General features: G+C 34.6%; 1 protein-coding gene across 1 annotated transcript; it reads left to right on the forward strand.

The window, feature by feature from the left end:
• Positions 1-8,960: 8,960 nt before the first annotated feature.
• Positions 8,961-15,425, forward strand: LOC111712486 (uncharacterized). Its single transcript, XM_023487104.1, has 2 exons — positions 8,961-9,039; positions 14,462-15,425. Exon 2 carries the CDS (start codon positions 14,463-14,465, stop codon positions 15,423-15,425), a length of 963 nt encoding a protein of 320 aa, XP_023342872.1. The 5' UTR covers positions 8,961-9,039; position 14,462.
• The last annotated feature ends 541 nt before the right edge of the window (positions 15,426-15,966 follow it).

Genomic DNA, 15,966 nt, shown 5'->3' on the forward strand with positions numbered 1-15,966 from the left:
TTATTTAACTAAATACATATTTCAAACATTACAAAATTTAACTGTCTTAACTTAATATAACTGTAGAATAGTATATGGGTATTAAAAGATCATGATCATGATCATAAATGAGAAAAAGATCATTGATTCAGGTACTATGTTTAGGAATCAAATGGGTGCCCTCACGAACCAGTTATAATATTGTAATAAAAAATATCAATCGTTAAAAAAAATATAGACAAATAATGTTCAGCACCAAACGAAAAAATGCGCACAAGATTTTACTACATTTATACATTCGTAGAAAAGGCAAGTTTCTCATCCAAGTTTTGGCCAAGTTTGAACCTCTGGAACGAAACTTGTTAAATGTGTCGAGAAAATTTAAACCTTTTAATATTTCTTTTAATAATTTCTTGGAATAAAAGTCGACATTTTATTTTTTCGATTATATTCGATTTTTATTCGATTTTTATTCTTTTTTTGAGTGTCTTCATTGCAACTTTTTAAGGGAATTTTAACTTGAGTTTCAAGATTTTTAATTGTATTCTATAATGTCCAGTAGTGGTCTTGTGATGATTTTTGTAGTATTCAAAAATGGTCTTGAGATGATTTTCGTAATCTTCTACAGTATTGTTTGAATCTTCATAACTAATATTCAGTTCATCAATAATCTTCTCCGCAGCCGCTAGCTCATCACTTAGTCTTGCAATCTCAGTTGCATCTTTAAATATATTTTTTTCCAGGTTCTTGACTAACTGTTTCTTTTGAATTACCTTGTTTTTAAGACCTCTGAGCTGGGTAATTAAACTATCCTCTGCAGTTTCTGGAGAATCTACCTTCTCAGCAGCAGTAGTACTTTGTACTTTTGTTGAGTATTCCTTTAACTTATTCTTGATGGAATAAAGAATTCCTGCTGATAATTCCTCCTTTTCCTTCCTTAGACTATTATTGCTTTCCAATGTTAGCTCTGTGATCTTTTCCTCAGCTTTTAGTTTTTCAATGGAATCTTGTTCTTCAAACTGTTTCTGCTCTTTCTGATCGTGTGGAGTAATGTTATCATTAACTTCCATTGCATCTGTTAGATCAACAGCTGAGTTGTTATAGTTATAGTTATCATAGTTAACTTCAATCTCGTCACTTGGATTATTGTCATCATCATAAACACTTTCATCTGATGTATCTTTCACTGATTTATCAGATTCCTTCTGCATGGTTTCGGAAATGTCATCTTTAATTTCATCTTTGATATCTTCAATATATTCTCCTTCAAGTTTCCTCTTTTTAGTTAAAGGTTCAACTCCTAAACTTTGAAGCTCAGAACATTTTCTATTCCATTCTCTTCTTTGACGCATTTGCTGTTCCATGCTTATTAGAAACTGGTCTTCACCCAATCTTTTAATTATCAGTATCTCTTCTAATCTTGACTTTTCTAACTCTATTTCTCTGGCATGAACTTGAGAGATCCTACAAGCTTCAAGCGCTTCATCAAGTTTCTTCTTTAACTCCTGATTCTCAAGTTTCAAGTCTCTGTATTTTTGTTTTTAATTGTTTGGTACATGCGTCCTTATTGAGTGTATTCTCTGCCTCTTTTTCTGCCATTTTTATCAAAATTGGATAAACCAACAATTTTTTAGTCCTCTTTTGGAAGTGAATCAAGCAATATAAGCTTGGTCGCTTTTTCTGAGTAAAATTTATTCTGGCAATGGTAAATACAGATCTGTATGGTTAAAAGTCTTTTGTACACAAAGATAGTTTAGAATAAACTATAACTTCTCAATCAAACGAACCCTCTGATTGGGTAAAGCAGTAATTGAGAATATATACAGATTGGTACATAATGGTTGCAAATTCTTTTGAAATAAAGACCGTTTACCTTATATTTGAGTAAACTATCAACCCTCGTAGGAGTACGTATTTAAATATGACAAAAACAAGAAAAATTATGATACCTTACTGCTCCTGAACGGTTATCACTGAAACCAGAATGATGAATCTGAAATGGAAGATTTAATTAATAAGGTTTTAATTAATCAAAGTTGAACTATTTAAACTTGATCAATTAAAGTTTTGATAACACGAATTTAAAATTATGATAGGGTAACACGCCCTGTTAAAACCAAAAATTAGACAAGCTAACATTGTAATACGGCTTTCTAACAAAACTATAGAATAATTCTTAGTTGATAAATTGTCAATCAATTTTAATCGAGCGTTTATCGCTTAATCAACCTATATCTAACAACTTTGTCTTGTACAAGTCACAATAATAGGACGATTTAACTCGAACATAACATCAATATATAATCAATCAATACATCACTCTGTCGATTAGTTGTTCAATCATTCTATCATTTGATGATTCTTTTATTCAATAGCTATCTTTTCATCCATCAGAGAAAATTACCAATTAAATCGATTAATGAATCGATTACTCGATTAGTAAATCAATCATTTAATTGATAAATCGATTTTTCTATTAGTGAATCAATCATTTCATTAGTAAATCGACCATTCAATTAGTGAATCAATCATTCAATTAGTGAATCAATCATTCAATTAGTGAATCAATCATTCAATTAGTGAATCAATCATTCAATTAAAAAATAAATTTTTCAATCAGTGAACCAACAATTCGATTAGTAAATCAAACAATCAATCAGTGAATGAACCATTAAATTAGTAAACCAACTACTCCATTAGTGAATCAATTATTTAATAAGTGAACCAACCATTTAATTAATGAATCAATCATTAATTAGTAAACCAACTACTCAATTAGTGAATCACTTAATTAATAAGTGAACCAATCTATTAATAACTCAAAACAATTAGCATACCGTACATTCGACTTACAAATCAATCATTCAACCCACAAACCAAATCATCAATTGATCAAATCTTTAATCCACTCAAAATCAAACATTCAAACAATCACTCAATGAATACCAACCACTCTGTCGATCACAAATAAAAGGATATACACTAACATCCTTTCTCACAGATTAAACTGTTAAAATTAACGAGTTCTGTGTCTCGTAAAGATTCAATATTGACTTTTAATTTAATTTAGTTGGCTCTAAATTTAATAATGGCATGCAGTAAATGCCTTACTTCTAGAACTGCTTTCAGACCAAACATAATAGTTTCCTATGACCAAAATATTTCATTGATTTTTTATGTGAAAGATGGATCCCATGTCAGGCTGTGACATCTATCATGTGTTTACTTTATAGACCAGTACTAAAAATGCGTACACCTCTGATTCTTTGCCGTGATGGACGGTTGTTGTAAGCAAACAAACTTTATTAAAAAAGGATTTGAAAAATTGTCAACAATGCAAATTTATAAGTTAAAAGTCTGCCATGAAGCAAGAATCAAAAAAATAGTTTCAATCAAATTTTTCTCTGACAACAGATGTTTTATAACTCAGAGTCATGTCAAACATCATTTTTATGTGAAGCAATTTAGTTTTACAAGACTGCACACTGCACAATACATATATATATCAGCAGTGGAGTTAAAAAAAATAAAGTTTGCTGATCTTCCTATGTAGTTTTATAAAGATCAGATTTTTTTAATGGCAAAATTCTTAATCCTGAATTTTCAAAGCTTGGATTAGATACATTCTACCCAAAACGAATTGCACTTAAAGTAACTGAAATCTCCACTTTTTATATCATATCTATATTTTTTATCTCATAGCTATATTTTTTATCTCATAGCTATATTTTTTATCTCATAGCTATATTTTTTATCTCATAGCTATATTTTTTATCTCATAAATATATTTTTTATCTCATAGCTATATTTTTTATCTCANAACCCTAGCTATATTTTTTATCCCATAGCTATATTTTTAATCTCATAGCTATATGTTTTATCTCAGAGCTACAGGGTGTCCCAATAAACATGGGAATTCAGTGACGAATTCGATATCGTCTTTTCAAAAATTCTTTGAAGTTCAGTCCGTCTGACTCAGATTCTTTCTAAGCTTCAATATTCTTGGTAATCCGTTGGATTTTGCCTTCAAACAAGGATCCAAGAGTCTCACTTCCTTCACCGCAATCCTTCATGTCAACTAGATCTCCAAGTCTGTAAAAATTACTCTCCACATCTTCAAGATTAACCTCGGGATTCTTCTCCGATTCAGGCTCAACGACCTGCTTGCTTGTATTCGCATCGTCCTGACACTAGTCAAATTTAGGGTATTTAGGGTTTTTGGAGTTGATCTAAAAAAGCAAGTATACAGTGTTGTTCTATGATGGTATAGTAACAGATTCATGATGAGTTTGAAATAGTATGTATTAGCTTGAACATAATTGTTTCTCACCCCTCTAAAATCATGTTTTCCTAATTATGTAAAAAAGAATCTCAATGATGATGTGTCACATCATTTAGAAATAGGGCCTTCTCTTAAGTCTTATCATATGAAAAAACCTCTACCTTTAGCTCATTCTTAAAATCTTCAAAGGCCATGCCATAGCCATCTAAGAGCTCAATTCCAAAGCATGATTCTACAACTGAAAAAAACAATTATAAAAAAACTAAGTATAAGTGATTTTAAAAAAAAGTTTGGCATTCTTTTAAGAATAAGAATATAGTATCAATAATCTCCCCAAGAATTCCATAGCAATCCGAGCAAAGCTTCTCTGAAGGTAGTGGGTCTAAGATCCTTGGATTGCACTCAACTTCTATGACATCCTAATAGTGTTTTAAATGTAACTTGCAATACTTCTTGTTGTTTTGATTAATTAATAATGCACAAATATTTAGAATACATACTTGTATGCATGCTTCTTTCATCTTAGACTTTGAAGTAGTGCAGACAGCACAAAGACAGAGATCAGCAGGATCCCCTATTTGATGTTTAATTTAAATGAAAAATATTGCAACTGTTGAATAAACATTTATTCATCACACTGTATCACTATGCATAAAATGTTACAGTTAAAACAGAAGGGGACTCTTCAACACTTGAAATTTACAAACTTTTTTATTACTATTTCAAATGGCAATTGCATAAGGGGCTCTACATGAAATATTTCAAACTCATCGTGAATCTGCTACTATACCATCATAGAACAACACTGTATACAGTATACTTGCTTTTTTAGATCAACTCCAAAAACCCCAAAGACCCTATATTTGACTAGTGCTGAGAACCAAGAACCTCTCTCTTGTGAACCTATATTGTTTCGTTGTAGTTAGCGTTGCAGTGAAGCAGGGTTTCACCATTGTTACCCGACCTTATCTTGCCCTTGTGGATTAATTTTTTGAAGAGATACCTCGATTCCGTGCTCAGCCTCGATTCTTGTTTGTAAATCAATCACTTTCATATTATTCAACAGGTCTGTCATTGACACTTTCTTTACTTCACCTCCCTCAGTATAAAGATGAAGATTAATGAACATTTTCAAACTGATTTATTAATAAGAGATGGATTCTCTTTTATAAGTGAATCAAGCAATATAACCTTGGTCGGTTCTGAGATCGTGTTTTTTAGACTCTCCTGGTCCCATCCTGATGACAGAGAATCCTCGGACAAGGGAAGAGGAGAATTTGTGAGCCTGAAAAACTTCTACCTCCACTATACCACAGGTTTAGTGTAACATCCAGGCCTGATAGAGAACACTGATTATACAAGTCTCCGACAGACTGTACTGCAGTTGGTATATGTATACATGATGACAGGAGTAAGGGTGTGGTGGAACTGAAAGGGTGGGGTGGAACTGAAAATTCAATGTTGATATTAAGATTTCTACAAGTCTGTGGTAGTGAGGGTAGTGGGGAATTTATTTCAAACTACACTGACTACCACCAACTTGTTGAAATTTTTTATCAACATTTATTCAAGAATTTTTTTTTCAATTTTGAACTACCCCTGCTACTGCCAATTTCTTGAAATCTTTTTACCAACATTTATTCAATTATTTTTTTCCATTTCCCTACAACCCTCACTATTACCAACATGTTAAAATCTTTTTATAAACATTTATTCAAGATTTTTTTTCTGGACAGGAACATGAAGACAACTCAGCAACTTCTCCTGCCATTCCATAGAGAGGGAATTATAGTTGGTAAAATCCAGATTAGTCTGCAACCTCTCACCAACTGCTCCTAGCATAGGTTTAGAGTTACACCAGCCTCTGTCCTATCTAGTGGAGGGCTTAACCCAGTTCTATTAATGGATTGAGCACCAGTGGTTTCAAATACTGAAGCATCTACAGGATATTTATTCAATAAGAAAACAATGAAAACTAACAATATTAGAATCATTTTTACTATTAAAATGAACAAATAACAATCTGTTGAATGAACAATAGTCCAGATGAATGTTAGTACATCAACAGGGGTGTATGAGAGCATTTGTGAAGAAGGGCAACATTGTAATTCCCTTTATGAATAATATTTGTAAACAATGATAAGAATAGAGAGGAAAGAGTTTACTTTGACTATTGGTATTTTATTGTTAAGAAGAGGATGAGAGTTTTCCTTGACCAATTTATATACACCATCTCAAAGGTTTTACCATAACCCTTATTAAATAACTTTGCCCACTCACACTAGTTTTTAAATTCACTTTCAAAACTGCAGTTTTGAGGTTTCGTGATTTTTTTTGTTCTGCTTGATGTAAATTTTTTCGAAAATTTTAATGTAATGGTCCTAAATCCCTGGCGATAGCTCTAATTCCCAGACATTTTTCACTGATTATTATGGTGAAAAAAAACTGAAAAAATTGAATGGAAATGTCATTTTTTTACGTTTTAGTTTAAACACATTTTGATGTCGTCTTTGATACTTTTTCAAAATGGAACAAGACTCCTGAGACCAAGGGTTTTATCTCCGCACACGGGCCAGGATCTATTTTCTGCACAGTCGCCATCTTTCTTAACAAGCTTTGCATTGTGAAAATTTGTAAGTTTATATTTGTGTTCAAAAGTGCGAATATATAGGGACAAATTGTCTTTTTGTTATCGCTTAGTGTTGTAGTGAAGCTGATCAGACAATTAAAAAGTTTTTAAAAAGTGCGAACTATTGTTTTTCGTTTTTTTAAAAATCATAATAGAGGAACCTTTTTATAGTGATTTTTGGCCCCCCACCCTGTAAAAAATTTACATGAAAATAATTTGTGATTGCACTCCAGGCCCATTAGTGTGTCTTATAGCCGTGGTGCCCGGCTCAGAAATTGTCTGTAATTTACCTAACCCTAAAATACCTCTAAATAAATATTATCCTATTGATTCATTACATTAGTCACATAAANCAGTTCCGTGGTGATGTCCCAGATGACTCCCAGTTCCGTGGTGATGTCCCAGTTGACTCCCAGTTCCGTGGTGATGTCCCAGATGACTCCCAGTTCTGTGATGTCCAAAGTGACGCCCACTTCAGTGACCCAAGAGACTCCCACTTACGTTGTAAGGTCCCAAGAGAGTACTACCACTTCCATTGTGAGAACCCAGGAGACTCCCATTTTCGCCGTGAGGTCCCAAGATACTCCAACTTCCCTGGTGAAGTCCCAGGAAACTCCCCAGTCTATGCTAATGTCCCAGAAAAAATCTGTATCCAGTTCCAAGAGGACTCGTCAGTCATCTGCTCAAAGGGAAAGGGAGAAGAGAAACGAACAACATAAAAAAATTGAAGAATTAAACGCATTTTTGGCCGCGGAGTGCAAAAGATTTTTAACACTCAAATAGAATTATTCCACATCATTATAGATATATACAATAAATTGTAATAATGTATGTTAAAGTAGTAAGTTATTGTAATGAAGAATGTAATGAAACCTTACTATAAATTAGTATGTATGTAAACGATAAGCTTTACTAAAATAAATATTTAGATATTATTATTCAAGAAATCTTTGTCAGGAATAGATCTGAGCATGAGTTATATTTTTTTCATTTTAGGTAGCTTTCAAATGGCATTGTAATATATTACATTTTTCAATACAATATTTTCTAAAGCTTCAAAGATTTCACTATTCCCCCCTTCATGGAATATTGAAATATCGGATTTTTAGTGAGTTGTAAAATACCAACTCCATAACAGTTTTACTCGAAACGTATCTATCCAGGTCTACTCGTTGCCAAGATCAAATCTTCTTTTCTGAATGCCACAAAGGCAATATATCTCAACCAGGATTAAACCTCCAGTTGAGGGAGGGGGGGCGATGCGGCCATGAACCCCGCAATATCCTGTTCGAACCCAGGTAGTTAGCAGAACCCTGTTCGAACCCCGCAGAAGCCTGCTCCAACCCCGCAGAAGCCTGTTCAAACCCCGCGAAAGACTGTTTTTGTTCAAACTTTTTTTTAAATTGCATAGATCTAATAAACACTAAATAAAATTTTAAAAATCTCGACAGCTGGGAGCAGAAGAGATATCAAATAATCAAGTCTGTATAGGTGTATAGAGGAAAGCCTGGTATTGGCAGGTAGCTCAGGCATTTCACACAGTTTTGCAGACAGACAGTGGAAGGCCGGGAACTGGTTTCTTCATTCAGACGCGCAGCTGACAACAAGCAAATTCTGAGATCTGCAATAAAGTGAGTTTTTGAACAATTACAGTGATCAAAACTACACTAAATGTAGCTAGCTTGCTCTTTAACCTTTAAGCTTGGAATATGATCAAAAAGTGGACGAAAATTAACCCCGGGGAGAGGGTAAAAGACAATTCAGCAATTTACGGAAAAATGGTCTTCTCTGCGCATGCGCAAACTTTTGAACAGACATAGTGAAACGCATAACCAGTATCTGATCATGTGACAAAATGAACCAATAAGATCGTCGATCCACCGACAGATTTCACAATGTTCTCAACTCGTGGAATCATTTTACCGGTGATCGGAGATAAAAGCAGTGTAAATTTCTGCTCTGTTCTAGATTTTCCTAACTGTGTTATACTGGCTTATGATTCAGTACTGATATCTTACTCTATTCCAGATATTCATATTATCAGATTGGATACAAAGATTGATTGTATCCCTTGGACTGCTAGATTGAAGTTGGACAATTTTGCTCCGCACACTCCTCCACAGTTCTAGCCCGGCTTCCAGGAATACAGGTGGATATTATTGGATATTTAAATTGTTGGAACAGCGAAAAGCCTATGTACTCACATGTTTTAATTGTTTATTGTTGCGAAAAGCTGCAAATGTGTAGGATTCATTCATTCTATCTAAACCACCTTTATTGACTCAAATTCCGCTTTCAGCAATTGTTTATTCTGCATAGGTTTATTTTTCTCATAGGAATCACTCATTTTAATGGCACCCTGGGAACTAATTAAAGTTGATATCCAGGGCAAAGATACATCTATTAAACTTTGTAAAATCCCTAATCTAAATTCTAATTCTGGAACAAAAAGGAAATTACAGGATTCTGACATTACCGATAATAGTAAAAAGTCTAGAATGGATCTGCACGAAGTGCAGAAAACATAAGCAAAGTGCAGATGCTTACAAAGCAGTTCTCGAAGAGAACAATTCCACACTTATCTCTGCGATGGACTCAAAGATAGCCCCATTAGGTCAGGAGGTTTCTGTACTGTCAGAAAAGTATGAATCAATGAATAGTATTATTACCAGTCAGGGTAGAGATATATCTTCTCTGACAGATACTGTAGAGCAAATGAAAGCTTCCTTGAAAGCTGAAATAGTTCAGGAATTAGCGAGTAAGAGTAGTCCTAACAATTTGGCAGCATATAAGTATAACCTGTCTGTTGAGGTTGAGAAAGTTAATTGCAATTTGATTGTCCATGGACTGAAATCCTCCAACCCTGAGGAAGATATTCCAAGTCTTTTATCCAAACTGTCTATCCCTTCCACTGTGTCCTACAAGATCATGTCAGTCATCAAATTAGGCAAGGACGGGGGGGACAGGAGTCCGTCTATTCTGGTCATTTTTCAAAATGTCTTCCAAAGAAATGAAATGTTCCGATTTGCCAAAAACCTTCCAAGGGGGGTTTACTTCAACAGAGATGTCCCACTAGGATACAGAGTTGCCTATAAAAATATGAAGCGAAAAGCCTACAAGTATAGGATATTTCTCCATGTTAACACCCAATTTTCCTTTTCCGGTCATTTACTACAACTGAGATACAAGGATAAGGAGGGGGGATCAGAGAAAGGTTATACAATAGTAGATGAGTATTATCCGTCCCCTGAAGACAACTCTAACTATATCAAGGGTAACCATATTAAAGGGGGGTCAGCTCCTGCTATGTCTGTTAATGATGCCTCCATGAAGAAAGCAAAGNTCTCTCTGCGTCCTGAGAGCTCGGAGTATAGAAGCATTAGAGATGTCAACCTGCACAACCTCCTTGGAAAGGTCGTTATCATTTATTTCTGTCTTCTTATCTTGAAATAAATGATTTGTATAACTTTATTGCACAGCTGTATTTCTCTATCAGTGAATGCACTGAAATAATTCTGGTTACAAAAATATAGAGGTTTTTACGTATAGAGAAGATGATCCTCTTTAAACAAAATCTGGTCTATACGACATATGCCACTAGAATTAAAAACACAATTAAAGTTACATGCGCCAAATACTTAAAACACAACTCTTATGAAAACTTCTATCAAGAATCTTCTGATCAGGAAATTGCTGATTTCTTGTTGCTAGATTTCAGCGCATTACATTTATTAGATTACAATATAAATCCTAATTTGCTTTTAGATATGCTTTTAAATGATATTAAGAATGAAACAATCTCATATTCAACTGCTAAACATTTGCGAGAAAATCGTCATGAAAAAGAATTGCTTGAAAATCTTACTCGATTGCAAGAACTTAATTGTTGAAACAATCCTCCTATAAACATATCTGATGAACTCGCAAATGCTGAAGCAACTTATACTGAGTTTGTTGAAGGTCGAGCATATAAAACATTTTTGTCTAGCAAAGTAACATCAAAATTAGAAGGAGAAAAACCGACATGTTTCTTCTGCAATTTAGAAAAGAATTTTAATGTGCAAAAATATATTTCGCGGCTTAAAGTCACTGATGATAATGGGTCTGAAATATTATTAACAAGCCAATCTGATATTGAAGTGGAAACAAAAAATTTCTATGAAGATCTTAATAATAACCATGTCAATTTTTTAACAAAAGAACTAAATGACTTTTTAGACCCTAGTATTCCACACCCCAAATTATCTGAATCACAAGTTGCCAACCTTGAGCAAGATATTACACTTGAGGAATTGGCCTCTGTTTTAAGAAAATCTAGGAACAATTCCACTCCAGGCTCATCTGGTTTTTCATATGGTTTTTATAAGTTTTTCTGGTTACAATTAGGCCCCTTCCTTAAGGCTGGGCATTATAGCTTCAATATAGGAAAATTGCCCTCATCACAGACAGTAGGGGTCATTTCACTTATTCCTAAAGGTGAAAAGCCAAAAGAATTTCTGGATTCATGGAGACCTTTAACGCTTCAAAATAGTATCTACAAATTTATCAGTGGAGTTATCGCTCAAAGAATAAATACTGTCCTCCCCTATATAATCCATACAGATCAATGTGGATTTGTCCCTGGGCGCTATATTGGGGATTGTATTAGAACCACATATGACGTTATTGAATACGCAAAACGCAACATTAAAACTGGTTTGCTCCTACTAATTTATTTTAAAAAAGCATTTGACTCGATTAGTTTTAAGTTTATAGAAAGCACGCTGCATTATTTTGGATTTGGCAACAATTACAAAAAATGGATTAATATTTTACTAAATAACTTTAAGGCCTGCATAAATCATGCTGGCAACATATCATCACTTTTCAATATTTTGCGTGGCTGCCGTCAGGGTGATCCAATAGCAGCTGCACTATTTATACTCTCAATCGAAATGTTGCTACTCTAGAAAAGGAATTCCAAGACTCATACAAGCCTAAGAGAGGCAGCGATTTCCTGACTTACATGAAGGAGGCAGATGTGACTTTGAGAGCTAAATTAGATGTGCTAAACATATTTGCAATCCTTCCACCTCCAGATTGCTGGTTAGATCATATATGGAGGAACGTAGTACAGAAGGGAAAAGAGGAGCACCAAGTTAATTTGAGTAGGTTTGATGAGTTTACGAGGTACGCACATTCAGCCATGTTTGCACATGTGGCTTATAAAGATAAAGCACTCCCAACTCATATAGACAACTGGGTAGAAGAGGGGACTTATGACGATAGAGGTGTGTTCATCCCTAAAAGCATTCCATCCAAGACGCAGTATTTAGAGGATGTGCTGAAGATTCCAGGGTATATGCCATCTAGAGAAGACTGGGGGAAACTCAGAATATATGAACACTTTGAACCTGAACCGATCATTCTAGCTGTTGAGATGTTTATTCAGGATTCTAACAATATTCCTGAGGGGCATCCAATACACTATTTGGCAGACTGTAGAGTTAGATTTCCATACTCAAACGAACTAACCGCATCAGTCAAGAAACCATCTTTGGTAGGAGGTACAACAGAGAAGACTACTGTTTATAAAGACTACTTATCAGGGGAAGTCACTGGTTCCAAAGAGGTTGCAGTCACAGTGAATGGTAAAGCAGAGAATACGAAAGATAAAACTAAAACTAGGGAGATCCTAAGCGCGCCTGCCAACAGTCGACTAGTTCTGAAACAGTATGATAGGAACACACAGCAAATAAATAAGTATATCCCAAATGTAGACCTTGCCTCTAAGATAGCCTTAAAAATACTATACACATGCTTAATGATTTTTATAAAACATCAGGCTTACAGATACAAATTAGTAAAACACAATGTGTATGCTTCGGAAATGTTCCGATAAATAATATATTATGTCCTGAACTAGGATTAAGATGGAACCAAGATTTCAAACTTTTGGGAGTAAATTTTAATGGCACATTAAACGATATGGATTCTAATTTTGATCTCAAGATTAATGAAATAAAATCTGTAATAAATAAGTGGCAATATAGATTCATAAGTCCTATAGGAAGAGCGTGCGTAGCAAAAACTCTTCTACTTTCTAAACTAGCTCATCTTGCCTTTGTCCTTCCCATGATCAGCAACAATAAAATAAAGCAAATTGAAAACCTTATTTATAATTTTATATGGCAGGGTAAGGAGAAAGTCGCTAGGATAGATTCAAAACATTCTGAAATTAAAGGCGGTTTGAATTTTCCAGACGTACAATCTAGCTGGAACAGTTATAAATTCTCATGGTTCAGAAGATTGGCGAAAAGCTAAACTTGGAGTAAAATATTTGAACTTAATCTGACCAAATCTCTAAATATCTCCCTAGATGTCTTTTTTACTGAACTAGGCACACTAGAATATACAAGATTGGAGAAAATTTTTCCTAATACTTTCTGGAAAAGTTGCATACATGTTGTAAAACCCCTCTTGCTGGAACATTTACGAATGCATCCTGACAACATCATTAGATATCCTATCTGGGGTTCAAGCGTATTCATGCTTAACTCGCTAGAATGTAAAAGGAACAATTTTGAAAGACTAGGAAATACAGTATCATACCCTTTAGATTTCATAAAAGCTGAAAACAATTGTCCTGTCTTCCTTTCAAAGCAAGAATTGAGAGCTAAATTTGATGTTGATTGATCCAATGCATTACATCTCACTTAAACAAGTTGTAACTGTTGGATTGCAAAAATTTAACATATCATTAGACAGATTAAATATTACAATGCCTTACCAACCACCTTTAATTAGACTTATAAACTATTCATCACAAGGGTGCAATCAGTGGGTTAAATTGTTAAAGCGTCTTGATTTCTCTAATAGGAACCTTCAGTCTAGACAGAGAAAATGGGAAGTAGAGCTAGGAACAATGCAAGGAAACAAATTTTGGGAAAAAAACATATTTATTGATTAAGGACATTTTTTATGATAATAGATTGAAATGGATGCAATATCAGATTGTCCGTGGCACGTTAAAAACTAATAGAATAATCTCAAAATTTATCCCTACTGTCAATGCTAACTGCACCTTCTGTCAAAATTCTGTTGAAACTATTCTACATTTATTTTGGGATTGTGAGATTGTCTCGACCTTTTTGGAAGCTATTTATTACTATTTTATCACAAGATGGGATGCAGTTTCAGTAATTCCTACAAGAAAGGAATTTATTTTTGGAATGAAAACGAAGAGAATGTACGCCCCTGAAAACTTACTTATCCTATATGTCAAATATTACATTTGGGTTATAAGGTGCAGAAAAATAAACCTAAATTGTACTGGCTTCTTAAAATGGTTTAGATCTGAACTAAAAATCAATCATATGGCATTTATTGATAATCCTAATTTCTCATACTTAAATGATAAAAGCTATAGAATGGAGTTAATACTTCCTCTTTAAAGTTAATTCAACTAGCTTCAATTCTCGTTAAATCTATCTATACATGAATGAACATTAACCTGTCTGACAATAAAGTTGTAATAGTTAGTTTAAATATATTCCAACATTTAAAATCCTGTATAATCTAACCTAATCCAGGATGGCTAAGCAGAGAGTGCGCCCCATATGGAACCAACCAGATACTAGCAGACCTCCACCAACCCTCCCCCCATCTTACAAAACTATGCTATATCCAGCTTATGCAGACAGGCTCTCGAAGAACATTCCAGCTGAAAATCAGATGCGAGACATTTCTCTGTCCAGAAAATCTGCAGAACATGTGATGTTTATGAATGCAAAGAGGAAGAACTATCACAAGATCCGTTCTGCAAATGAGAACCAGAGCAGATATTGTAATATATGCTCAGAATTCATCATGCCAGGAGATTATACAAGCTCAATAGTTCACCATACTCACAATAGCTCAAAGGATTACAGAATCTTGGCTCCAGCTGACAGGTGGGAAAATTATCCTTGTATAACCTGTAAAACCACCCCACACTCACACAAGATTGGAGAAAGATATCCTGTTCTGGTTTCCAGCTCTATATTAAACAACTGGCAAGGAATCCGTTCGATGAGCGGCTATGAAGGAGATGAGATCCACATAGACTATTTAACTATCCCAGGTGCAACTGTCCGTGAACTCGAACATGCCTTTATGGCCGGGTATGGAAACGTTCATCGAGCTGTAGACGTTCTACTTGTTGCAGGATTGAATGACATTCTCCGCGGTGCTACAGACCATGAGATACTAGAAGATATTCAACATTTCAGTGATTCTGTTAAATCAATCTCTGCCAGGTCTGGAGAACTATATCAAGGAAGCTTTGCGGCTGGTACACTTCCGTTTCCTCCTAAGATCACTGTTATCAAGGATGCACATCGGAAGATCGTCAATGATCGTAAAGATCTTATGATCTCATTAACCTCTATGATTCGTGAATTTAACAGATCTGGAAATCATCACCCCGTTTTACCTACTCAACTCGCTCCTTGCTTTCATACCTGGGAATCAGGACAAAAAAATCACTGTCATCATTCACTGGCCCTAGGATGCTGATGGAAGGTNGAAAGAGTTCTATCTGTCCTATAGTCGGATCACCCTGTAATTGTCCTATGGTCGGATCACCCTGTAATTGTCCTATGGTCGGATCACCCTGTGATTGTCCTTTTGGTCGGATCACCCTGTAATTGTCCTATGGTCGGATCACCCTGTAATTGTCCTATAGTAGGATCACCCTGTAATTGTCCTATGGTCGGATCACCCTGTAATTGTCCTATGGTGTTAAAAATTACTCTCAAGAAAAATGAATTAGAATTAATGTTAAACATTTGAGGGTCCCGTTCTTAATCTGACATTCCAATCTTATAAACAGAGGACCAATTGAACAAACGTGACAAAAAAAATTATTTTCAGAAATCCCTCTAAGTACTGTAACATACAGATTGACCTTAGAAAGTAAAGTACATGGCCTGTAAAGTAAAGGATTAGCGTACATGATCACTACATAGTATATAGTCTATATACTGTAACCTTGTTGCCTAAAACTGATTCTACAGGGTTACCCACAAAGGATTAGACTTCACGAGACGATTGCACG

Source organism: Eurytemora carolleeae, unplaced genomic scaffold, assembly GCF_000591075.1.
Source record: "Eurytemora carolleeae unplaced genomic scaffold, Eaff_2.0 scaffold1231, whole genome shotgun sequence".
Lineage (NCBI taxonomy): Eukaryota > Metazoa > Arthropoda > Copepoda > Calanoida > Temoridae > Eurytemora > Eurytemora carolleeae.

Coding starts and splice junctions, on each gene's coding strand:
- LOC111712486 (XM_023487104.1), top strand. CDS start 14,463: ATGGCTAAGCAGAGAGTGCGCCCCATATGGAACCAACCAGATACTAGC.